Below are 27,278 nucleotides of genomic sequence, written 5' to 3'. Positions count from 1 at the left end.
TCTCACTTCACAACAACTCAATGAGTTGAAGGACAATCGAAAGAAGGACAAGAAGGCTTTATTTTTTATCTATCAAGCGGTGGATAAAGTCATCTTTGAACAAATTTTATCGGTGACTTCGGCAAAAGAAGCATGGGATACATTCTATACATCATACAAAAGAGAAGACAAAGTAAAGTTGGTAAGATTACAAACCCTTAGATGTGAGTTTGATGCATTAAGGATGGAGGATTCGGAATCGGTTGAAGATTTTTACGATTGTGTTATTTCTCTTGTGAATCAATTGAGAGTACATGGTGAAGATATTCAAGATTGAAGGATTGTGGAGAAAATACTTAGAAGTTTGACTCGAAAATTTGAGTATATTGTTGTTGCAATTGAAGGATCAAAGGATTTAGCTACTTTATCCTTAGAAAGTTTGTTAGGATCGCTCCAATCCCATGAACTATGAATGAAGCAATTTGATTCTTCTCCTTTAGAACAAGCTTTTCAAACTCAAGTCTCTTTTAGGGGTGACTCTAGAGGAAGATGAAGAGGAATAAATTCTTTTCGTGAAAGAGGGAAAAATGGTGGAGGAAGAAATCAAGAATATGAAAAAGATGAAGGTGGTTCTTCTATAAGAGGAAGAGAGAGAGAGGAAGACCTCTATCCCAAATTCAATGCTATCATTGTCAAAGGTTTGGTCATACAATGAAGTATTGTAGAAAGAAAATTGCGGAAGAAAGCAAGAAAGAATCTACCTTCATGCATGAGAAGGAAGAAAGTAAAGAAGAAGACACTCTTTTTCTTGCTTGTAATGTGCAATAAGTGGCTCTTGTATCTTGATAGTGGTTTTAGTAACACATGACCGGCAACAAAGGCATGTTTGTAAAGTTGGATGAATCTCTCCAATGTGAAGTTTGAACGGGTGATGAGAAGAGGCTTTCCATAAGGGGAAGTGGTAATATTCTTGTTCAAACAAAGAAAGGCGTCAAGCGCATCTCCAATGTTTTCTACGTTTCCGGTCTAAAGCACAATCTCTTGAGTGTTGGGCAACTTCTAATGAAAGGGCACGATGTTCATTTCTAGGAAGATGTAAGTGAAATCAAAGACAAGAATCATTTTCTAATAGCTGAGGTGAGAATGACTCAAAACAAGATGTTTCCTCTAAAGTTTCAAAGTGAAGGTATTCCTTGTTTCAACACCATTATCAAAGATATGTCATGGCTATGGCATCTTCGCTATAGTCACTTGAGTTTTAGCACTTTATCTCTCATGAACAAGAAGCATATGGTGAGAGCCATGCAGAACATCGACCGCCAAGATCAAGTATGTGAAGGATGTGCACTTGGAAAGCATCAAAGAGAATCTTTTTTCGTTGGAAAGGCTTGGAGGGCATCAAATCCTCTTGAGCTAGTGCATTCGGATTTATGCGGGCCTATGCAAACAACATCAATTGGAGGTAATCGATATTTTCTCACATTCATTGATGATTATAGTAGAAAGACATGGTTTATTCTCTTAAAGAAAAATTGGGAAGTATTTGGATGTTTTAAAATTTTCAAGAGCTTGGTTGAAAAGCAAAGTGGTTTCATGTTGAAAACTTTGCGTTCCAATAGAGGTGGTGAATATGTTTCTCATGAGTTTGAGAATTTTGTGAAAGAGAATGGAATTCGGCATCAACTTACCACTCGGTAGACACCTCAACAAAACAGGGTTGCCAAAAGGAAGAATCAGACAATTATGGAATTGGCTGGCTAGAAGTATGTTGAAAGCAAAAGGGATGCCTAATATGTTTTGGGCTGAAGCCGTTGCATGTGCCATCTATCTCTTGAATCGGGCATCATAAAAAAGTGTTCAAGGTATGACTCCACAAGAAGCTTGGAGTGGTCATAAGCCTTGCGTTTCTCACTTGAGAATTTTTGGTAGTATTGCCTACTCTCACTTGCCGGATGAAACACGAAGAAAGTTGGATGATAAATCTGAAAAATGCATCCTTGTTGGGTATAGCGAAAGTTCAAAAGCGTACAAGTTGTTCAATCCCATGACTAAGAAAATTGTCATAAGTAGGGATGTGAAGTTCAATGAAGAAGAGTCTTGGAATTGGAATCAAAGTGAGAAGAAGAAAGAAGTTTTGATAAATATGGATGAAAGCAAAGATACTCATGATAGTGGAATTGAAGAAAATGAAGAGGATATGGCTCCTTCTATCACTCCATATTCTTCTCCATCTTCTTTGGCTCCATCATCTTCATCGTCTTCAACAAGCCACGACTCTCATCCAAGGAAGACAAAAAGCATAAGAAAAATTTATGAAAAGTCTAGAAGAATTGCCGATGAAGAGTTAGCAAATTTTGCTTTGTTTGCCGATGCTGATCCAATTAGTTTTGAAGAGGCGTGTCAAGAAGAAAAGTGGAACGAACCAATGGATCAAGAAATGTGTTCAATCCAAAGGAATAATACATGGGAGTTAACTGAGCTTCCAAATGGGCAAAAGACTATTGGTGTGAAGTGAGTATACAAGACAAAGTTGAATGCAAATGGTGAAGTTGAAAAGTATAAAACTCACTTAGTAGTAAAAGGCTACAAGCAAAGGTATGATATTGATTACAAAGAAGTGTTTGCTCCCGTTGCTCGTCTTGAGACAATTCGTATGGTTCTTGCTTTGGCGGCACAAAATAGTTGGAAAGTTTATCAAATGGATGTCAAATCGGCATTCTTAAATGAGTTTCTTGAAGAGGTGTATGTTGATCAACCTCCCGGTTATGTGAAGAAAGGTGAAGAAAGCAAAGTGTGCCGATTGAAGAAGGCTTTGTATGGGTTGAAGCAAGCATTAAGGGCATGGTATAGTCGCATTGACGGGTATTTCATGAAGAACAGTTTCAAAAGGTGTCCTTATGAACACACCTTCTACATCAAAGAGAACACCCAAGGTGAGTTTTTGGTTGTTTGCTTATATGTTGATGATTTGATTTTTACCGGTAATTGTTCAAGCATGTGTGAAGAATTCAAAAGAAAGATGATGCGAGAATTTGAGATGAAGGATATGGGTCTTCTCCATTTCTTTCTTGGTATTGGGGTGAACCAAAGAAATGATGAAATTTTTATTTCTCACAAAAGATTTGCTAAAGAGGTTTAGAATGGAAGGTGCTACAATATTAGTACACCTATGGAAGTTGGCTTGAAACTTCGCAAGAATGAGGATGAGAAAGGAGTTGATGCAACTCTTTATAGAAGTCTTGTTGGTAGTCTCTTATACTTGACGGCCACAAGACCAGATCTTATGTTTGCGGTGAGTATGATTAGTAGATTTATGGAATCACAAAAAAGAAGTCATTGGGAAGCCGGTAAAAGAATCCTAAGGTATGTAACTGGAACCATTGATCATAGGATACGCTATGGAAGAGTTGAAGATTCAAGTTTGGTTGGTTATTGTGATGGTGATTGGGGCGGAAGTGTTGATGATAGTAAGAGTACTTCCGGCTATATTTTTAACATTGGTCCGGGTGCAATTTCATAGGCATCAAAGAAGCAATTGGTTGTTGCTCTTTCTACGGTGGAAGCGGAGTACATTTCATTATCTTCGGCGGGTTGTCAAGCTCTTTGGCTACGATGGATATTAGAAGAACTCAAACATCTGCAAGATTGTGGTACAAGTTTATTTTGTGATAATAGTTCGGTGATCTCACTCACAAAGAATCCAGTTTTTCATGGCAAAAGCAAGCATAGAAGGATCAAGTATCATTTCATTCGAGACTTGGTAAATGATAGAGTTGTCAATGTTTGCTTCTACAAAACTAAAGATCAAGTTGCAAATATTTTAACAAAGGCTTTGAAAACCAATAGATTCATCATGATGAAGACAAACTTAAGGGGGGCTGTTGGAAATTAATCTTGACCACTAGATCTTGATCATCTATCAACTTTACTTTCTTGGGACTCAAGTTACTTGACTTTCTTGGGACTTAAGTTACCTACTTTCTTGGGACTTAAGTTACTTCCTTAGCTTGGAAGACAATTCTTGACCACTTTGGAATTATGTAATGTTTTTATTTTTCATGTGATAGTGTGTTAGTTATGCTTGGGAAAGCTAATAGTAATTAAGAAAAGTTAATTTCGGATTTGTAAGGTAGGCCAAGTTTTAGTCCATGTATCTTCTTCATATGTAATAGTTTTTAGTGAAATTTGAAGGATTTTGAGTAGTAACAACAACTTGGGTTACTTTCTCTGTCTTTTTGGCATCAAGAGAACAAATCATCTCTTGAAAACTCATTTTCTCCCTCCAACCTCGTTGGTTTCATTCCAATATAAGGAAATAAATTCTTTTAAACTTTCCATAGTCACATTCTAGGTAACATAACGCATAGATTCAGCCTTCTGACAGAAAATGAAAGTGTTTTCTAGCTGGAATCAGTCTGAAGTGGTGCAACTGAATGGAGCCTAATCAAACGGCTTTTTTTTTATGACGTAGGATGTCCCCACCCCCTTCGGGAGTAGGACTAGTCCCTACGGATACACACAACGACCGACTCACCACGTGTATCAGGTAAGTCGGGGGCGGGATTCGAACACTCGTCAACAGGGAGCAAACCTGTGACTTTATGCCGAAGAGCCAACGCCTTTTTTATGCTACGTTTCTGTTGTCCTCGTAAAATGGGTTTAAATCAAATTTTCTGCCCAATTTTCCCTTTAAAAATGCTCGTAATATTTCTTATATGCCCTTTTTATGTTTGGAAAAAATGGAGTCTTACATTCACTCTCCTGAAAATTAGTTATTTAATAAGTTTAATCGTACAAATTGTCCTTAATTTTTTACTTTTTTAGGCATTTCTTTTGGCCTAATTCCCATGTTGGTCATGAGGAATCGGTTGAGCTTCCCCAGTGCCACCGGGTTGTATCTCTTGTATTTTCATTCTTCTTCTTGAGCTACGAACAAAATATGCAATTACTAAGCAAATAGCCACAAAAAGCAGAGCTCCTCCGGCCGACAATCCGACTACCGGTGACCTCTTCTTCTTGGGAAATTTCAAGCCAGGGTTGCCACTTACACTGCAAATCCAAAAGAGGGGAGTTGAAAATATGGATTGAAACCACTCACAACAAAGTATACAAATGTAAATTATAGTGTGATAAACTTGTCTCTCTAGGTTTGTCCTTCTAAAGCCAAGATTATAGATGTCATTAGTCTAGGTTCTAAACAAGGGTCTTATATATACAGCCTTTCTAGCTTCTAAACGTAGTCAAAAGCTGGTTCGTCTAGCAGCTAGGGGTACAACTCGTGTCAATTTTTGAGAATTCGGGTTGAGCTTTTACCATAAAATTGGGTCTAGTTTGGGTTGATTATAATTCATAAGTATACCTTAAGTAGAACCTAGAGCACTCAAATGTACATTCTGATTCGAAATGTATCGTGACCTGGGCTATAAAGTAGGGTTCGAAAAGCACTCCAAAAGTATCCGACCAATCTGAACGGATCGTGACCAAGACATACATGGATCCAATCCGTACTAGATCACTTGACACCCTTACCTAAACCTGTTAATCTAGTTTCTAAATTGCTAAATTCAGTTGACATAAGGATTGGACCCACTCATTCCTACAATTTTAAAATGTACACCTCTCTCTCTCTCTCTAATATCATTTATCCTTGGCTATTCAGATACAGGATCAGTGTTCTTACTTCAAGGATAGCTTCTGGTTGTTCAACAGAGACTCCGGTATGCTTCCCTCGAATTTGTTGTCAGCTAAGTTCCTGATGAAACACAGAAGAAAAGATAAACAAAGATCAGCCAAATATTCGTTTTTTTTTTCTTTTTTTATACAGTAAAATTTCTTCACTTACAGTTCTTTGAGGTTGGGCAGTTCTCCAAGGAAGTTGGGTATGGTTCCCATAAGGCTGTTGTTGTGCAAATCTCTACAATGACAATGAAACTTCTTATTTCTCTCTCTTTCTATATGTCGAAAGATTTACATGCATAAAATACAGACATATAACCATTGAGATGATGTGATGCCCTGTGTCTTCCAAGTATTCGATGTAAGTAGTTCACTTGATCAGTATAGTTAAAGGTTTTGAGGTAAGGCGGGATGTCCCCTCTTGTAGTTTTCTGAGAAATGAAATAATCACCCGATTTTCTTCCTTAGGGCATGCCCGTTTAGTGTAAAGAGGGTAGTTATAAACATAGTAGCCGAAAACTCCTTGAGCGGGCGAGAAACTCGTTTTCTTTAAAACACGTTTCCAATATATTTCTGAAACGTGACAAAAAAATTGTGGTAAAGTTCTTGGTACGTTCTGAAAACATATTGGAAACATATGTGAAACATGTTTGAAACGCATGGCAAACTCTATAAAACGTATGTGAAATATGTGAGAAACATTTGTAAAACTTACGAAAATTGTTTTACAAAAAGTGACACTAAAAAATTGTGGAATAGATATTAAAAAGGAAAACAATAGCATATATTTTTCTCTCTGTGTTTCTTGTTTTTATTTCATGTTTAACTTCTCGAATTCCTTTTAACACACTAGAGGGGCATGCAAAAGGAAGAAAAGGGGATGAATATATCCCTTCTAATTTTTGACATAATCAATAAAATTTCAAGGGCTTGCATATACAAATTCTGGGTTAAAAAATATACCCATTGAGATGAACTTACATAATTTCAAGGGCTTCCATTTGAGTAATGAAAATGAGGAGATAGCCCGTCAATTCATAACCCGCAAGATAACTGAAAAAGAAAAAAAAGTTCAAAGTTGTGTCTTATTATATTATGTAAAGCTAGCAGTGATATGCATCATGGAAGTAGATATAGTTTTTAAGAATAATGATATTTTCTTTCCTTGTTTTGACAATGGCACTTCTCACTTAACTAAATAGCTAAGGTCTTCTTCATTTAAGATTTATGACAATTATGAATCCAATAATCGGTTTGAGGGGTCACCATCGGTTATCATAATATCAAACGAATTATGTAACAATTCTCAGTATGGTAACAACAGGGCCTAAATTGTTGTTTGTCTGATGGGTTGTTGACTTCTTGTTACCATACTGAGAATTGTAATAACATTCAACAGCTAATTAGAACAGTGAATATAAGGAGAGGAGTGCCACTATTGAAATATGGGCCTTTTTATTAAAATTGGGTATAAAAATATTACAGAGCAGTGACTCTTGGAGGATTATCGTCGTTGCATCTCAACCATTGCCACGGGGCATTTGCTGGTAGGCAAGGATCTCCGGTCCACATTTTATCTAGCCGATCCGACAGGATGGTGATCGAGCTTAGCCCTTGCACTAAGAAAAAAAAAGAAAGACCATTTTCCAAAATAACAAAGTCAATTCAGGCTTAGTTCAACCTCAAAAGCATGTTTCTGCAAATACCAATTTACAAATTACGCTCAGTTTCGACGTAAAACGGGTAGAAAACAAATTTTACGCCCATGTAAAATTTGTTTTACACCCATTTTACGTCCAAAGAAATGGATCCTAAGGCATAATTTGGATTGTAGGAATTTTCAAGCAAAGTTTAGAAAGGAAAACTATTTCTAAAATTTCATACTTTTACCCCATGGAAAAAGATAACCTGAACAAACCCTATTCATTTTTTATTTAGAGGCACCTTCAATTTAGGATGATATCCCTCTAAATTAATTAATCATAGTTATACCATTTCTTTAAATTGTGGCAAGAATAAGTTTTTCACATAAAAAGTAAGGAAATTTTTGGATTTTGTACAAGCAATTTCATGGAAAATGAGTTAAAGAAATGCTGTGAAAAAAAAATCAATAAAAATTCCCCTGCATCCAAACAGCACCTTATGGCCATAATTTTCCCAAACTAACTACCCAAATTCATGATGACGTTAATCTCGTATGGTGCTTGTCACCTTTAAGCTATAGCCCACCGGTTCAACGGTCTGGATCGTTGGACAAGTGTTTTATTATCTAGGATATTAGGGTTGTAACTTGGGTGGTGTGAGTCAGTTTTTCAGAACCCTACCCTACCTGACAAATTATCTCAGAGCAAATCAGGTTAAGTTTTTTGATGCGGCCGGGTGCATTTCTGCCATAATGATGCAACCTGTTTTTGAGTTTGACTTTTGGACTCCTAAATGGCAGAATTTGGAGAGGAGGTAAATTAGGAAGTTGTATGTTTTTTCGAGATCTTCCCAACTATTATAGGCATTCTTAATTTGGACGTGTGGTTGGACAGTTATTATTTTTTTAGTAGATTGTGTCTTTTAGTTCCTAAGCTAGTTAATATGTTTATGAGTTGCTAGGTTATTTATGAGTATGTGAGTCCCTAAACTAGTTAGTGGGATATCTTGAACATTTTTTTCTCATGTAATCCTCCCTTAAAATTGTAGCAACAATTTGTAAAAAAGAATTTTGTTGAAGAAGAAAAGCTTTTCTAATTACTTGGCTAGAGTTTTACTTCTTGTTCTTCCTTCACAATCCGAAGGATTGAATTCGTCGATCCGAACGGTATCATTTTTTCTGGAAAAAATCTAAGATTCATAAAACCGACTGTATCCGAGTAGTTTCTCGGGTCGGGTCGGGTTTTTAACGTTTAACTCAAGATATATAGTTACTAATTTCAAATTAAAGGTCATAGAAAGCTGCAAATCTTCACACAGAATCTCTAAATTTCAGTCATGAAGTGCATAAATTTACAAAGGAAACTACTTCATAGTTCATATCACAAAACCTGATCAAGTGAATGAAAACAATTATATAAATATAATGGGAAATAATTTATCATATTATTCAAGAGATATTTAAGAGTGTCATGGTACAACTATAAGAGTTGAGCCAGGTTTTGGGTTTTTTCCCCTTAATCTTACCTGATTTTTCAACCTTAAACTTGCCCCAACTCAAGACCCATGATTTCTAAACCCGATCCAGGTTACTTTCGAGTTGAGTTTATGTGGTTCGGGTAAAACTTAGCCCAAGTTGAAAGCTTAACAGAGATGATTATGAATTGAGTTTATGTTAAAGTATAAAAGATTAAATAACTCCATCTCCAACAGCTTAAGTTTTTAGAGTAATTTTGGTTGTTTCACATCGTATCAAAGTAAAGTTCTAGGGTTGAAAATTCCTTGATATTCAAATAATCCACATGTAATGGCCAACCCAAAAGGGGGCCACATGTTTCATGTGTAGACTAACCCTAAAAAGAGGGGCCACACGTAAGGGGGAGTATAAAAGTTTAAATAGTGCCATCTCCAACAGCTTAAGCTTTTTCAGTATAATTCATATAGAGATAGTAAATGACAACTTACAATCTTCTTCTGACGTTTGTTCCACCACAACATCCCTCACATTGAATAGCTCCATGGCACTTATGATGGGAGGCAAATTTGAAAAGTTGGAGGGAATGAGGGTCAGATTGAAAATTCCATCACCTAGACCGTCGATCACATCACAGATCATATAGCGGGGAGAAAGGGTCTGATTGTAATTTCCATTGAAGTAGATATCGAAAGATCTACTCTGGTTAGATTGGAGCTTGAAAGATTCTGCAAAATAGAGGATGACATAATTGCGCAAATCTATCTGGGATGTATTAAAGGCAAGGATGATGGGATCTAACGGACGTCGTGCTTCTATCATGGTACTAATAACTTCGAAAGGAGGTTCATTAATGGCGTTGATTGAAAGGGATTTATAATCTGCACTGATGTTGGTGAAACCGATCGGGGTTGTTGGGTCCCAGATGCGGTGGTGCTCATCGTCTGGGAACCTGCAATTTAAAATCTTTGATAGTTATTTTAATGGAAAACACTTCTAAAATGGGATCCATTTAGAAAATAAAGAGGATAATGAAATTGATTGACATGATTAGGTCAATTTCAAATTGATTTTTGGCCTTTTGTGGTGATTCTTGCCTCCTTCTTTGTCCTTTTGTGGTGATTCTTGCCTCCATTGGATCATCATAACCGTATCTGTCCATTTTTCCGTCTACAAATGGAAGGGTTAAGATGATCCAATGGAGCGGATTTTTGCTAGATACTTTGGATTCCCCAAAAAATGTGGGCCCACCCTTGTTTTCTGCACTCGAGCGCAGGTAAGCTATTTGCGCAGAAGCAATATTCTGTAAAAACATATCCTAAAGGAGCAATGATAGATACAAGGGAGCCCTTGCATAAAGAGCCAAAAAAGGGCTCTGGATTGGATCCACGTCATCAAATGTATCTGGTTTTACTTCTTCAACCAATTTTAAATTGTAACTGAAAATGACATGGATCCTATTCAGAGACCCTTTTGTGGCTCTTTATGCAAGGGCTCCCCTGTATCTATCATTGCTCATCCTCTAAAGTATCCATATAATATATAGTAATAAAGGCTATTGATCTTGACACTACCATGTTTTAATAAGGGAAATGATTTCTGCGCTCCAGTGTTTTGATAAACATGCGCTTCACTTGTTTGTCGTATAGTATTTAAAGGGATGTCAGAGGATACTATGGTTCTCAAAAAGCTCTTAAAACCCTTTAAATACTACACGACAAACAAGTGAGTGCATGTTAATCAAAACATTGGAGCGTTGAAATCATTTCCCTTTTGCATAACCATGTTTTAATGATCAAAGAGACCTCAACTTAAATTTCTATCAGCCCTAATTTATATGATGCCCATCATGCATGCTCGTGCAAGGTGGAGCCGCCCTTGATATTTGATCCAATAGCAGCCCCTTAAAAAGATGAAACACGGGCTGCTGTTGGATCATATATAAAGGGTGGTGCCTCTTGCATGAGCATGCCCGATCGGGCACATATAAAATCTCTGATTTTTGGGGGGCGCCCCATTTATGTCTGCTCCCAAAAAATGAAATATTAGTTGACCTGGCAAATGGGTGGGCCGGCCGGGTTTCACCCAAGCCATACAGGTCCGGGTGGTATTTTGTGAACCCATACCCCACCGATATGGCCCATGTGCACCCGCGTGTCGCCCAGTTTTTTTTTTTAGCTGTCTTTATTCCCACACTATAGGATGATCCAAACCGTCCATGTGATGGACCATAACATAAATAGGTTGTGCCAAAAAAATCATTTCCATAGGATGATCCTAGCCCTCTGATCTATGGAGGAATTGCATATTATTATTTATGGAAACATCTATAGATCGGAGGGCTAGGATCATCCTATGGAAATGATTTTTGGGGCACAACTTATTTACGTTGTGTTCCATCACATGGACGGTTTAGATCATCCTATGATGTGATCCGTATAGTACTTTCTGAAAAATACGGGTCTATAAGGGCTTACACCATATAAAATCTCGATCATTTGGGATTTTACGGGCACTCGTGAACGCCTGTTTTGCCCTGCCTGGTCCAGCTTTGACTGGTTAGGCTAGGCCTGGTCAAACTTCAACGGGTCACTACACCAGACCTGTAAATTACGGGCGGGCCGGGTGTACCCGCAGGTCCGAGTCACTTTTTGCCAGGTCTAAATATTAGGATCCTCGAATCATTGGGCCCCTGTGTTTCTTTCAGTGCAAAATGGGCCTAAAATAAATTTTGCCCCCATTTTTTCCACATAAAATGGGCCTAAAATTTCTTTTACGTCGATTTTACAAAGAAAGAAACCAAGGTTACTTTGCACTTATGTGTGGATAGAAGATAAAAAACTCTCATACAACTACTCTTTTAAACCTGACCTCAATGTATTCTTTATTTAATTTACCTTTCCTTTGGAAATTTTACTTACTCAATAATACCTTCTGCTCCCCCAAAATTCCACCGGTAGACCATGAAGAACGCACGGTTATTCCCCATCCCTTCATAAGTGGAAGGAAAAAGTGGCAACACTTCAAGGGAGGAGATGAAGGGGATATCTCCATCATGTGTTCGAATCATACAGATGCTCATTATGTCTCTAGTCCCTGTGAATATCAATTCATGAAAAATGGGTTCATTGTCGAGTGATGTAAGGACGGTCGTCCACAAATTGCTATCGAATTGAAGGTCAAAGGTAGGGGGCTTCGATAGCCCGTCATAATTGCCGTAGTAAAACCCAGCTCGAACAAGAACCTTGTAAAAATTTGTGTACAATGCGATGGTGTAGCAGTTCTTGTTTTGATCGGGGAAGTAGCGGAGTGAACTCATTTGTTTGTGGCGGATGCTACTGTTTTGACGGAGTTGCGCGTTGTAGCCTGTCCGGATGAAGTCATTATCACCATACCAGTAAGAGGTGGCTTCTTGGTACGTGGATCCGAGCAATCCACAGTCAATTCTCTGTGAACCACAAGTATCTGTAGATCCCGTAACAAAAGAAAAGAACATGTTAAACAATAGAAGTTTCTTTTTTGGGCGATGATATTTTCACCCCGCTTGCAATACGCATACGCTCCTCTTATAACGTGATTTGACATGAAAAGTGGCAACTTTTAACACTTTTTGATGTCAAATCACTTGATAAGGGGGGCGCATGCGTAATGGGAGTGAAAATATCATCTCCCTTTTTTTTTTAAATAGTAAAGAATTGAATTAAAATAGAAAGAAACACCGAAACCCGGCAATCAAAATGATCAAATAGTACTAGGAAATGTGAAACAACCAGTAACTCTAAAAGGTAAGCCGTTGGAGAAGGTGTTATTAAATCTTTTATACTTTAATACTCCCCCTCACGTGTAACTCTCTCTTTTAGTGTTGGCGTACATGTGACACATGTCGCCCCTCTTTTGGGTTTGGCCATTGCATGTGGATTTTTGCTATCAAGGAGGTTTGAAGTCACGACCTTTGGCTCTAATACCATGTGAAACAACCAGTAACTCCAAAAGCTTAAGCTGTTGAAGAAGGTGTTATTAAATCTTTTATACTTTAACAGGAAATACCAAAAACCATACAAAATACAACAGCCAATCAACGAGGGAGGGAGCTAGTGATGCAGGGTATGTTGTTGATGAAGTAAAGTGTAAGGGGACCGAAATAGGAATTTTGAGCTAAAAATCTTGAACTTGCAATGCCTTAAGCAGCCCACTTGAAGGACTTGGTAAATCAGTCCTTGCTTTTTTGGGGACTTTAAATCAAACATCACAAGTGAAGTCATAAACACACAACAACTATAACTATTGCGATAAGGCTGGTCCCTGATGATTTTATTCAATTCAACATAGCTCTTTGTCCACCAACAACCGAAATCGCATCAAACGCTATGAGGTCTGAACTAATGTCCACCAACAACCGAAATCGCATCAAACACTATGAGTTCTGAACTAATGGGTCCTCTTTTGATAGAAATTTCAACAATTTCTCAGTGAAATTTGAGTAATTAACAGCAATACAGTAAATCAAACTTACACAAAACTCGAGATTACTCCATATGAACTACGTGAAGGGAGAAATTCTAACATTAATTACTTGTTTGAAGAACATGTGATGCTGCCAAATCATAAGGATTCTAAAAAACTATTGGAATAAATTTCTGATATTTTATCTTTTTCTTTAAAAAAAGGGCGGCCCAGTGCACGAGGCTGCTGCCATTGCGGAGTCTGGGGATGGCTAGACGTAAGCAGCCTTACCCCGGCTTTGCAAAGAGGCTGTTTCCATGAGGCCAAGCATTTGCTAAGCAAGTATGTTTCAAGAAAACACTAGATTCGGAGTTAGAAGCTGTAGATCTAGAATAAGGAATTCTCAATTCCCGCTTACCCATGAAAAAGAGGGCAATTGGAATTCCAACTCCCAACGAGTTTAACGAAAACACTAAGTCTGGCAACAAAAAAAACTTTTCCATGAAAACTTTTTTCCTTGGAAATGATTTTTCAAAAGTAAATAGGAAAAAATTTCAATTGAAAATTAGTTAATACATTAGAACAAAATGGGGCTATGTTTGGCCACCAACACCATGAAAACAGATACTGCAGGGAATATTTATCTGGCCATTTGTGGGATGGGCAGGACTTGAGGATGGGAGTGAGGAGAGCGACTAAAAAACAGGGAAAACTAAAACCAATCCTAAATAGGTATTTTCTTTTTACTAGTTTTTAGCGATTTTAGATTTCATCTCTACTGCCCTCCACTCAATTCTCTCCATCTCATCCCTTCCCGTCCCCTCTAACACAGTTGGATGTCTCACGACTATTCCATAGAATAATTTTTCAGGGTTGCCAAACAAGGTGCATGACTTACCAAACATTAGCCTCCAACTCAAACAGGAAAAATTAACAAAGTTACGTAGGATCCCCATGGTTAGCAAAACTTTATTTTAAACACCATTTAAAAAAAAAACATGTTTTGTAGGTTCATTGTTTAATACTTCGTCTAAAACTTTTAGGCCTTTTTTTTATGAAAAATATTTAAAACACGTTTTAAAAGTATTAAACACGTTCTTTTGGCCAACTTTTTAATTTTACCCTCACTATATTTTGTAAATGATAAAATTTTGAATGTATTAAACACATTTTTCATGTATTTTAACGTTTTTTACTAGAGCTTTTCTTTAAAAGCAAAACAGGAGTAAACCCACTTTGTTGATGTACCATGTTCGGGTGACTTTGGGATCCCGTAATTGGGTATCCGCAGACAAAACAGCCCTGGAAGAATGAAGAAAAGATGACGAAAATTACCTGGATAAGCAAACACAAGAAACAATAGGAGCAAAGCCAAACGAACACAGCTATTCTCCTCGATCATGCTTAAAGAGACTGGAACGAATTTCCATAAAATGTTGATTCAGAATTCTTATAGTTGGTGTGGAAAACAAGGATATCTTCATATGGGCAGTCGGCAATAAATGGATAAAATACAGGAAAATTGTTTTGCTTGTTTGGCAGAAGCTCAAGGTCATAGTCTTGGTATAATATTTGTAATAATTGGCTTGGCTTTCAACAGCCAAGGTCACAATCACAGAAGAATTGCTTATCTTGCTTGTCCCACCAAACCCTAGAGGCCTAGGTGGGTTTGTCAAAGTTTAAAAAGATTAAATACATCTCCATCAACTTAAGCTTTTGCAGTAACTGGTTGTTTCACATGGTATCAGAGCCAAAGGTCCTGAGTTCAAACCTCCTTGATAGCAAAAATCCACATGCAATGGCCAAATGCAAAAGAGGGGCCCACATGTGCCAAGTGTAGGCCAACCCTAAAAAGAGGGGCCACACGTGAGGGGGAGTGTTAAAGTATAAAAAGATTAAATAATGTCATCTCCATCAGCTTAAGCTTTTGGAGTAACTGGTTGTTTCACAGGGTTCTCGTGATCTTGACCTTTGGTTTCTTGTGGCCATTCTTGTCAAAATATTCACAATCGGATGATCCTAATCATCCAATTTGTTGGTAGCTCCACCTGGAAGCGAAGATCCCACATTGGAAAAGTGAATGGATTTGGATGGGCTTGTAAGGAACTGGGCACCCTGCCTTAACGGCTAGCTTTTAAGGGTGAGTTCTACTTGGGTCCTCACATGTGGTATGAGAGCTGGCGCGTGATAATTCCTGTGTGCCCTTGAGGATAGAAAAAAAATCCCTCGGGAAAGATCTCGGTAGCCCCAATGTACCCTCAAGAACAGAGAAAATCAATTGGGGAAGATCTAGTAGTTCCCACGTTGCTCCCGTGTGGAAGGGTGAGATTGAACACGTTGCTTCTACCTCGAGTGATGTAGCACAAAAACCTGAAGGTTCCTCATTGTCATGCAACGGAGGCAAAATATATAATATTAAGAAGACTTTGACCATGGGGATGTGATTTACTTCGTTCCATGGAAGTTGAGTTCTCAGAGCGAAAAATGGAAAATACTCGAAAGTTCTCAAAGAGTTCAAATGCCCAAAGTCATTTTTCATTCAATAATTCTAAGGAAGTCCATTACAATTGATAACTTCTATTTATAAGAAAAAGAAATCATAAAAGCTAACTTCAGACCTAAGCAACTAATCTAAGTGGTACATTTAAAGCAACATAAATAAACCTATAAGTTTGACTAAAATAACTGTAAAATAGAAATCACATAATACATATGTACTATGTCTATAAATTGGCCATAACTCCCTCAAATCACATTGAAATTATGTCATCTTGTGCTCGTTAGATAGTTTATTGAAAACATTTCTAATCATACTAAAATCAAGCCAAACGAATAAGATTTTTATAGCAATGACCACACATTGAAAAAGTGAATGGACGTGGTTGGGCTTATAAGTAATTGGGCACCATCCCCTAATCGTATGTGTTACTGATCTAGGTGATCAATCTTTGTAATGTAAGAAACTCCAACACCCTTTTTTCCATAATTAAGGCAATCGCTCTCTTGAGTAGTGTTCTACTCTTTCCATCTCTCACCTGAAATCTTTCCACTCTTATGAAATGTCTCATCAAATCTACAATCAATCTCTTAAAATAAAACAATTTCAAACAGTACGTTTTCTCTCTCTTTTCGCGAGATCTCAACTAGGGGTGTAAACGGATCGAATTCGGAGCGGATATGGCTATATTCGAATTCGATTACAGCATACACTATCCGAATTCGAATTCGGATTCGGAATCGACAGATAATTAATATCTATTACCGAATTCGTATCCATCGGATATTGTTCGAATTCGGATATTATCCGTATCCGTTTATCCGGTAAATTCAAACATTTTATTGCAGCACTTTATCTTTTTTTCTCCTAGTTACTCGAATGAATTTTCCAAACCTTAAAACTAGACCTCTACATTCTCTTCACAAAATTAACTCTCAAACCCTAAAATATATGAGATCATCTTCTTCCTTTTAAAACAAAGGCAGAGAGAGAGAGGGAGGCGATGGGGATGGATGATAGTGTTGGTAGTGGTCTTTGGGTTTTTTTTTTTTTTTTTTTTGTATATGATGGAATGAGTTTGGGCTATTTTGATGGAATGGGTATGGGCTATTTTTGTTTTTTATATTTTTTTCTAAAAAGAATATTCACTTTTTCTTATAGAAACAAAAGATAGTGTGTCATTACTAAAAATAAATATTAATGATATTATTAATAATAAATAAAAATGATTTACTTCTTGGATTCGGATGTTAAACGGATCGGATATACCATTTACCAGATTCGCATCCGCTAAGAGCCGGATATCTCATAAACGGATTCGGATAATATCCGCTTGAAACAGATTCGGATAATATTCGCTTTAAACGGATTCGGATGCGGATAGTAATCGAATTTCCGAATATCCATTTACACCCCTAATCTCAACTCTCTTTCTTTACAAAATACTCTCAATCTTCTCTCTTTTTACAAGGTCTCATCTCTCTTCTTTACAAAATACTCTCTTATCACACTCACAAAAGAAAGGATTACAAAAATAAAATAGCTTTCCTTGGAGGAATCTTGAAATGATCATTGATCAAAGGGCTTTTCTATGCTCTGTTTCTTTCCATGTAAAATGGCTTTAAATCAAATCTTATGCCCATTTTTCCACTTAAAAATGGTCATAATATTTCTTATATGCCAATTTATATAAAAAAATGGAGTCTTACATCTGCAATCCTTCTGAATATTAGTTATTCAATTAGTATAATTGTACTCCTCAAACAATTTTCCAACCCATTACACATAACAAGGTTCTACTAATCTTTAATGACTACTTAATCTGAACAAATTTCCCCACATTTCATTCTTTCGGCATTTCTTTTGGCTAATTCCCAGTCTGCCCACCATTCCTTTGCAGGATCGGCTCATCCTGGTTGCCGAGTCCATGAGGAATCGGTTGACCCTCCCCCGTGCCACCGAGTTCTACCTCTCCCCCTTGTATTTTAATTCTCCTTCTTGAGCTACGAACAAAAGTTGCCAGTAGGAAGCAAATAACCACAAAAAGCAGAGCTCCTCCAACCCACAATCCGACTACTTTTGAAGTTTTCTTCTTCGGAAATTTCAAGCCAGGGTTGCCACTTACACTGCAAATCCAAGAGAAAGGAGCAGAAAATATGGATTGAAATCACACACAACAAAGTATAGAAATGAGAGTTGTTGTTCGGTAAACTTGTCTCTCTAGGTGTTAAAGCATTAAAGATTAAATAACAACTTCTCCAACAGCTTAAGCTTTTGGAGTTATTGGTAGTTTCACATGGTATCAGAGCCAAAGGTCTTGAGTTCAAACCTCCTTGATAGCAAAAATCCACATGCAATGGTCAAACCTAAAAGAAGGGCCACATGTGTCATGTGTAGGCCAGCCCTAAAAAGAGGTGCTGCTTTTTTTTTGCGAAGGCGCCCTTCAGTCTATCATTCCTCACTTCTCTAACAACTTAAGCTTTTGGACTAATTGGTAGTTTGACATTTGTCCTTCTAAAGCAAAGATGAGAGATGTCGGGTAGTCTAGGATCTAAGGGATGCAACTCGGGTCAAGTTTTGAGAATTCGGGTTGAGCTTTTACCTTAGGCCTCGTTCGTTTATGGCAACAGATTGTGAGTCCAAAACCAACTGTTTGTTGAATTTTGAATCCAGGAATTGGTTTTGGACTCACAATCGGTTGGCATAATCTTAAACTAACAGAGCCTTCAAATTGGGTTGGGTTTGGGTTGATTACAATTTATTTTATAGCAAAAGCTGAACCTGACCTGGTCCCAACCCAAATTGCAATCCTACCGTCCAATTAAGGCCTCAATGTAGGGGCGCCCATGGACCCAGATGGTCCAATAGATCCAAACGATCTGAACGTTAATGGACATGATTAGGTACACCAGTGAGTTGGATTTTTAATATATGAAAAATATAAAATGATAATATGCAGGGCATTTTTGTAGCTTGCATGTTATTATTTATTTATTTATATGCACGGCACGTCATTTACTTATATCACCAAGGTACAAAAATGCCCTGCATGTTATCATTAATTTATATTTTTCATGGAATTTGCTAAGGTCCATCGCAAAAGGCTTTTCGCGGCTTGTCTGTCTCACATCACACCAGCCACCTCGAAAAGCCTTTTGCGATGGACGCTAGCAATTCCCATTTTTCACATATTAAAAATCCTACCCAAAATGACAAATTGCTTTTTGTTCTGATCCTCTCAAGTTTCTTCTAGGTTCCCTCCCCTACCCCTAAGCCCTACGTGTGGACATGGTTCCGGTTCAACCCGAAGAACCGAACCGAACCGGCCTATTTGGTTCGGTTCGGTTCTCGGATTTGGTGGTTAGGTTCTGGTTTTGGGTTCCTGGAACCGTGAGAATGCGGTTCGGTCCTGGGTTTGGGATCCTGGAACCGAGAACCGAGAACCGAGTAGGATCATACCCCCCCCTAATCGGATAAAATCACTCCTTCAATACGGTTTCCGTGAGAAAAAAATGGTTTAGACTTTACACTTACTGCTTGAGGATAAATTCACCTCCCTCTAACGTTTTGCTTTGCCTTTTAAAGTTTTAATCGTAAGTTATTAAAAACAAATAAAATCTCAATCGTTATGTGGAAAAAAATTATAAAATAAAGGTTGGGTAAACCCAGAACCGAACCGAACCAAACCGATCAAGTTCGGTTCTGGTTCGGTTCGGTTCCAAAGATATATGGTTCGGTTCTAGTTCCCGATTCTGAGAACCGATTGCATATGGTTCGGTTCTGGGTATACCCCGGAACGAACTGAACCGAACCATGTCCACCCCTTCGAAGCCCTAACTGGGTATACCCCAAGTAGTACCTAGGGCACTCCAATGGACAATCCGATTCAACCATGACCCAGACTGTAAAATAGGATCCGAAAGCACACAAAAAGGATCCTACCAACCGAACGGATCGTGACCAAGACTTAGATAAGTCCAATCCGAACTGGATCCCTTGACACCCTTACCCTAAATGCAGTCCATCTAGTTTCTAAATATCTGCCCCACAACCAATTTTACTCTCTCTCTCTCTCTCTCTCTCTCTCTCTGGCACAAGATCATTTCTCTTTTACTTTTTTTAGATACAGGGTTAGTGTTCATACTTTAAGGATAGCTTCTTATTGTTCAAAAGAGAGTCCGGTATGCTTCCCTCGAATTTGTTGTCAGCTAAGTTCCTGATGAAACACAGAAGAAAAGATGAACAAAGATGAGCAAAATATCTGAATTTTCTATTTATTTTTCTTTGTTTTGTTAAGAGAAAAATTTCTTCACTCACAGTTCTTTCAGGTTGGGCAGTTCTCCAAGGAATTCGGGTATGGGCCCCTCAAGGCTGTTGTTGTGCAAATCTCTACAATGAGAATAAAACTTCAATTCATATTTCTATCTCTTTCCATATATACATCATGAGATCTACATGAATAAAATACATACATATAACCATTTAAATGATGTAAAAGTGGAGTATGTTTTCAATGGTGACGAGACCAAGGAGACAAGTTGAAGAAAAAGAAAAGAAGGGTAGAGTACAATAAAAAAAGGGAAGAATGGAAGGTGATTGACGTTCATCAAGGGGGAAATTGATGTGGCGAATATCACCCCCTGTCTTTGATATCTCACACTCTAATATTTGTGTGGCCCCTCTTTTCGAGAAATTGGTTGTTTGACATGATATCAGTGCAAAAGATCCTGGGTTCAAAACTCTTTGTTACGAACCGGAATCGGTATGCAAAAGATTTGATCTTCTTAGAGGGAAGGATCAATCATTCTTTGTGGAAAAAGACACAATTTCTAAGATGATTTCTTCATTCAATGTTTTCCATTAACAGTAGCATATACTTATATAAAGCACTTAAAGATAAACATATAAAGATCAATAAAGATCTTATGATAAGAATAGAAATAGCTAAATAAAGATTACCCTAATCTAAATTAGTATCATAATCTATCCTAAGTTCTAACTACTAAATATATCAAATCTGGTAAGATTAATTTATTCCACCATAAGTGGGTCCCAATTTAGGCACGTAAAACTCTTTGATATAAAAAATCCAAATGTAATGGCCAACCCAAAAAGAGGGACCACATGTGCCACATTGAGGTCAACCCTTAGAAATAGGGGCCACACATGAGGGGGAGTTTTTAAGTATAAAAAATATTAAGTAACACAATCTCCAACAGCTTATGCTAGCTTTTGGAGAAATTATTTGTTTCACGTCTGAAACGCTACTAATGTGTTTCCTAAGATGTTTCTCGTATGATTTTCTATCGTTTTCCAGTTACTCATTTTTCTCTCTATTTTTTACTCATGTTTCTCTTCCCCATTGAATTTGTTTTAACACACTAGAAGAAGACTGACAAAAGGAAGTAAAGGGGGTGAATATATCATTTCCAACTTTTTTCCTAATAAACAAAATTTCAAGGGCTTGCATACATAAATTCTGGGTTAAAAAAAAATGTACCCATTTAGATGAACTTACATAATTTCAAGAGCTTGCATTTGACTGAAAGTGGGGAAAGAGCCCGTCAATTCATTACCCGCAAGATAACTGAAAAGGAGAAAAAGTTCAAAGTTGTGTATTATGATATCATGTGAAGCTAGCTCAGTGATATGCATCATGGACGTAGATACAGTTTTTTAAGAATAATGATATTTTCTTTCCTTGTTTTGAAAATGGCACTCCTCACTTCACTAAATAGCTAAATGGGCTGTTGTTACCGTATTTAGAATTTTAATAGCATTCAAATGCTGATTAATTCTTAATTAGAGCAGTGAGTATAAGGAGAGGAGTGCCATTATTGAAATATGAGCCTTTTTATTAAAAATGGTATCGAAATATTACAGAGCAGTGACTCTTGGTGGATTATTGTCGTTGCAACTCAACCATTCCCACGGGGCATTTGCCGGCAGGCATGGATCTCCGGTCCATTTCCGTAGCTGTAGCCGATACGAACGTCTGGTGATCCATTCTAGCCCTTGCACTGAGAAGGAAAAAAAGAAGAAGCAATAGGACAGACCATTTTCCCGAAACATAGTCAATTTAGGAGTAATTATGTGGCAATAACCCTCTGCTACAAATCCGATTACCGGTAACTACTCAAAGCAAACAAAGACAAATGTCCGACAGTAACTCATGAATTAGCATGAATGAGTGTATACAAAAAATCAAGTATGTCGTGAAATAAAGAAAGGCAAGAAGAAATCAAGACACACGAGATTTTGAATAAGCAATTGCCATAATTTACCCCACTACCCAAAAACATGACATTGATCTAAAATGGGGCATGTCACCTTTAGTCTTTGGCCCACCAGCTCCATGAACGGAATGGATTGTTGGGAATGTGTGTGTGTGTTTATCATACATATTAGGATTGTTGGGAATTAGGGTTGCAACGCAGGCCGAGTAGGTCAGTTTTTTCCAGAATGCTACCCTACCCGAGAAATTACCTTAGGTCTCGTCAAATAAAAGGTTGTATATATGGGAAAATCCGAGGTTCATAAACCTGATCCTATGACCCTATCCGAGGTAAATTCTCAGGTGGGCTCGATCATGTCTGGTTTCTAATATTTAGCTCAAGTTATTGACTAATTTCAATGTTTGTAGAAAACTACAAATCTTCACACTAAAAATCTCTAAATTTAAGTCATCAAGTACATAACGAAGGAGGGAAATTATCACATCACAAACCTGATCATGTAATAAAACAATTATATGAAGGGATTTGCTACGGACCATCACTGAAGGCATTTCATGGACCAGCTGTTGCATGAGAGAGCAGTGAATGAGACAAAATCTGAGCCTATGTGGCTGCTCTCTCATGCCACAGCCGGTCCGCGAAATGCCTTGTGTATGCCTTGTGTACGTGATGATCCCTAGCAAATCCCTTTTATCAATATACTAAAAAATAAAGTCATGTTATTTATGAGATATGTAAGAATGTCATAGTAGACATACTAGAGTCGAGTCTGGTTTTGGGTTTGGGGTTTTTTTTTCTTTAAACCCCACCCGGGCCAAGATTGGGTTGGATTTTTCAACCTTAAACCTGAACCAACTCAAGGCCCATGATTTCTAAACCCGACCAAGTTTATTTTTGAATGAGTAAATGCTGGTCGGATAAAATCTGACCCATGTTGCAACCTATAAATAGATGATTATGAATTCAGTGTATAGTTTATATATATAGAGATCAATGTGTATAATGGAAGACAACTTACAATCTTCTTCTGAAGTTCGCTCCACCGAAATGTCGTTCCTCACAGTGAATAGCTCCATGGCACTTATGATGGGAGGCAAATTTGAAAAATTGGAGGGAATGAGGGTCAGATTGAAAATCCCATCAACTCGACCATCGATCGCATCACAGATCTCATAGCGAGGAGAAAGGGTTTGATTGTAATTTTCATTGAAGTAGACATCGAATGATCTATTCTGGTTTGATTGGAGCTTGAAAGCTTCTGCAAAATATAGGATGGCGTACTTGGGCAAATTGACCTGGGGTGTATCAAAGGTAAGGATGATGGGATCTAATGGTTGGCGCGCTTCTATCATGGTACTCACAACGGCGAAAGGAGGATAATCTTCTTTGTAGTTGTTTAAAAGGGATTTATAATCAGCAGTGATGTTGGTATATCCGATCGGGGTTGTTGGGTCCCAGATGCGGTAAAACTCATCGTCTGGGAACCTGTAAATTACAATTTTCTATGTTTCATTTCATTTTGAAAATATGATTGTGCATATATAACAACAGCTAACAAGGACCCCAAAAGGAAAGATAAATATTGAAAAAATTATTAATTAAAGATAGTTTTTTTTTTCTGTGATCTCAGCTACACCCTGACCTCTCAAGATTTTACTTACTCTTTAGTTCCTTCTGCTCCTCCAAAATTCCACCTGTACTCTGTGAAAAACACATGGTTACTCTCCATTCCTACATACATGTGAGGATAAACTGTCAACGCTTCGAGAGAGGAGATGAAAGGGATTTCTCCATCGCGTGTTCGAGCCACACAGATACTGATATTGTTTCTCGTCGGTGTTAATATTAATTCATGAAAAATAGGTTCGTTGTCGAGCGATGTAACGACGGTCACCCACAAATTGCTATCGAATTGAAGGTCGAAGGTGGGGGGTTTCGATAGCCCATCATAATTCCCATAATAAAACCCGGCTCGAACAAGAACCTTGTAATTTTCGAACACCGGCACTGTATAGCAGTTCTTGTTTTGATCGGGGAAGAAGCGGAGTGAGTTCATATGCTTGCTGCGGAAGCTAGTGTTATTAAGGACTTGCCTGTTGTAGCCAGCACTAGTGAAGGGATAATCGTCCCACCAGTAATCATTTGTACCGCGATAACCCATTGCTCCACAGTCAATTCTCACAGAAGAGCAAGCATCTACAACTCACAACAAAGGGATATAACAAATTAACCTTCTAAACAGTAAATAGCAGGAATGACCAACCCAAATGAGGGGCCACATGTCCCCGTGTAGGCCAATCGCAAAAAGACGGGCCACATGAAGGGGCGGAGCCAGGAATTTACACTTTGGGGGGGGGCATATCACTTGGAATTTCTACACATATCAGTACTAATAAAAGGGATTTTGTAGTCATTGCATGGCCCCCCATGCTATATGTGCCTCCACCCTTGGCCGGCCACACGTGAGGGGGAGTGTTGAAGTATAAAAGATTAAATAACACCATCTCCAATAGCCTAAGCTTTGGAAAATGATATTTTCCCACCCCTAAACGGATAAAAACATTTCCCTAAGCTTTTGGTGTAATTGGTTGTTTCACATGCTTGGGAGTTATGGCCTCTACGGCTTGGATTCAAACCCACCAACTCCTTGTCATTAAAAATCCATCTGTAAGCCAACCTAAAAACGAGGGGCCACACGTGAGGGCAGTGTTGAAGTGATTAAATAATAGTATCACTAACGGCTTAAGCTTTTGGTGCAGTTGGTTGTTTCACATGGTATCAGAGATGGGTTCAAACCTCCTTGGTAATAAACTAAGTGCAATTTTTTCCCTTAGTTTTCTGTCTTTTCTTTCTCTCACTCCGTCCCTCTCAGATCTCTCCCTCTTCGTTTCTCACCATTGGGTAAAAAATATTTCATGGAAAAAAAATTCATTGTTGCCAAACATCAAAATGAGGCTATGTTTGGCCACACAGAAAACAGACATTCCATGGAATATTTACCATTTGTGAGATGGGCGGGACTTAAGGATGGGAGTGAGCAGAGAATGAAAAACTCCTAGGGAAAAATTAAAACCAATTCTAAAAAGGTATTTTCTTTTTTAATAGTTTTTAGGGATTTTAGATGTTGTCTCTACCAATTCTCTCTATCTCCTCCCTTCCCCATCCCTCTAACACAGTTGGACGTCCCACGACTATTCCATGGAATAATTTTTCATGGTTACCAAACATTTTTTTATTTTGGGTTAGTTGGGTTTAGCGGGGACTCTTACCGATTTATTAGATGAAGAGAAAGATGATAAAATAAAAGCACAAAACCAACCCTAGGTCAGAACATGCGAGAGAGGGAGAACCAAGGCTCAGCAGATATGAGCGACAAACACTATGCCTAAGAGATGGTTGCCAAACATGGCGCATGACTGTCCAAAAATTAGCCTCTGAGTCAAACAGGAAAAACAAAGTTACATTGGATCCCCTGTCACGCCTCGACCCCACTATGTAGATATTGTCTGGTTTTGGGTCATCTACCCTCTCCGGTTTTGTTTTCCAACAGCACTAACCTTGCCTGACCCACTCCGCGGGGCTCGCCCCTTGGAGATGCTGAAAACGCATCTACATAGGGAGAGGAGAAATCCACATATATAGCCCAGTAACTTTTCCTCCCTTTTCAATGTGGGATCTTTCAATCCACCTCCCTTAGGGCCCAGCGTCCTCGCTGGCACAAAGTACTATGGGAGGTCCCGCTCTGATACAATAATCAAGGTTTTAAATTTCGGCCGAAATCTGAAATTTCGGACTGAAATTTTGAATTTCAGTGACTACCGAAATCGAAATGCTCCGAAACCGAAATTGCCGAAATTTACCAAATTCGGTTGAAATTCCTGCGAAATTCATGATAAAATATTAATCTTTTATTCCTTTACAAAATTTCAGCATAAATTACCGAAATTTCGGCCCAAGAAAATGACATTTCGAGTGCGTTGACTATGGAATTTCGACCAAAATTTCGAGATTTCGGCTAAAATTTTGGTTTTGGTGAGGACCGAAACTACCCACGAAACCGAAATTTAAAACCTTGTCCATAATGTCACGCCCCGACCCTATTGTATAGATATTGTCCGGTTCTGGGTCATCTACCCTCCCTAGTTTTGTTTTCCAACAGCACTAACCGTACCCGACCCACTCCGCTGGGTCCGCCCCTTGAAGATGTTGGAAACGCATCTTAACAGGGAGTGGAAAAATCCACATACACAGTCGAGTAACTTTTCCTCCCTTTCCAATGTGGGATCAGTCATCCCCCATAGTTACCAAAACTTTATTTTATATGCTATTTAAAAATAGAAAAATGTGTTTTGTTGGTTCACCATTCAATACTGTCTAAAACTTTTACACCAATTTTTAGGAAAAATGTTTAAAACGCCTTTTAAAGGTATTAAACACGTTCTTTTGGCCATGTTTTCAATTTTACACTCACTATATTTTGTAAATGATAAAATTTTAAACGTATTAAACACAGTTTTCATGTATTTTAATGTTTTTTTATTAAATCTTTTTCTTTAAAAAACAGTACTAGAGTAAACCCATTTTGTTGATGTACCATGTTCTGGTAACTTAGGGATCCCCATAATTGGGTATCCTCGGACAAAACAGCCCGGCAAAATGAAGATAAGATGATGAAAATTACCTGGATAAGCGAACAACACAAGAAACAATACGAGCAAGGACATCTTCAAACGAACACAGCTATACTCCTTGATCATGCTTACAGAGACTTCAACGAATTTCCATGAAATGTTGATGAAGAATTTTTCTTCTAGTTGGTGTGGAATGCATGGAAATCTTCAAATGGTTAGTCGGCGATAAATGGATAAAAAAGGGAAAATCGTTTTGCTTGTTTGGCGGAAGGCTCCCAAGGTCATAATCTTAGTATAATTTTTGTAATAATTGTCTTGGCTTTCATCAGCCAAGGTCACAATCACAGAAGAAGAGCTTATCTTGCTTGTCCCACAAAACCCCAGTGGTGGGTTCTCGTGATCTTGACCATTGATGTTGTGGGGCCATACTTATCATAATCTTCACAATTGAATGATATCTAATCATCCAATTGATGGTCCCCAGATATGCTGTTCAAAAAATGTTAACTATCCACAAACAAACAATATATATTATTGCAAGTTTCCAATTAGAAACAAACAAAAAAGGGTAAAAAATAAACGCTAAACTGGTTTCCTCTACAACCCCACGCTCAAAACGGTATGCTGAAAGTAAATCTTCTATTCTTTGGGGCTCATGGTTTGGTGATCTAGACTGTTCATATAAAGCCCCAGCATTCGTG

General features: G+C 38.0%; 3 protein-coding genes and 1 pseudogene across 3 annotated transcripts; 1 reads left to right on the top strand and 3 right to left on the bottom strand.

Annotated features, from left to right (window-relative positions):
* Positions 1-3,148: 3,148 nt before the first annotated feature.
* On the top strand, positions 3,149-3,499 carry LOC143847983 (secreted RxLR effector protein 161 pseudogene; annotated as a pseudogene).
* A 1,318-nt stretch (positions 3,500-4,817) lies between these two features.
* LOC143847982 (putative LRR receptor-like serine/threonine-protein kinase At1g51820) lies at positions 4,818-9,905 on the bottom strand. Its single transcript, XM_077356754.1, has 7 exons — positions 9,868-9,905; positions 9,262-9,722; positions 7,139-7,274; positions 6,637-6,708; positions 5,822-5,893; positions 5,660-5,731; positions 4,818-5,028 (listed from the first exon to the last, which is right to left on the bottom strand). The coding sequence occupies exons 1-7, from the start codon at positions 9,903-9,905 to the stop codon at positions 4,818-4,820; spliced, it is 1,062 nt and encodes a 353-aa protein (XP_077212869.1).
* A 1,708-nt stretch (positions 9,906-11,613) lies between these two features.
* LOC143848015 (uncharacterized protein At1g24485-like) lies at positions 11,614-14,672 on the bottom strand. Its single transcript, XM_077356789.1, has 2 exons — positions 14,549-14,672; positions 11,614-12,235 (listed from the first exon to the last, which is right to left on the bottom strand). The coding sequence occupies exons 1-2, from the start codon at positions 14,613-14,615 to the stop codon at positions 11,688-11,690; spliced, it is 615 nt and encodes a 204-aa protein (XP_077212904.1). The 5' UTR covers positions 14,616-14,672; the 3' UTR covers positions 11,614-11,687.
* Positions 14,673-17,472: 2,800 nt separating this feature from the next.
* LOC143849070 (putative LRR receptor-like serine/threonine-protein kinase At1g51820) lies at positions 17,473-26,824 on the bottom strand. Its single transcript, XM_077358114.1, has 8 exons — positions 26,628-26,824; positions 23,608-24,142; positions 22,965-23,431; positions 21,592-21,730; positions 21,229-21,297; positions 20,028-20,099; positions 19,855-19,926; positions 17,473-17,836 (listed from the first exon to the last, which is right to left on the bottom strand). The coding sequence occupies exons 1-8, from the start codon at positions 26,701-26,703 to the stop codon at positions 17,578-17,580; spliced, it is 1,689 nt and encodes a 562-aa protein (XP_077214229.1). The 5' UTR covers positions 26,704-26,824; the 3' UTR covers positions 17,473-17,577.
* Between the last annotated feature and the right edge of the window lie 454 nt (positions 26,825-27,278).

This window comes from Tasmannia lanceolata, unplaced genomic scaffold, assembly GCF_043159265.1.
Source record: "Tasmannia lanceolata isolate RefF3 unplaced genomic scaffold, GAP_Taslan_0.1 ptg000016l, whole genome shotgun sequence".
NCBI lineage: Eukaryota > Viridiplantae > Streptophyta > Magnoliopsida > Canellales > Winteraceae > Tasmannia > Tasmannia lanceolata.
This window is presented reverse-complemented; position numbering and strand designations above follow the sequence as displayed.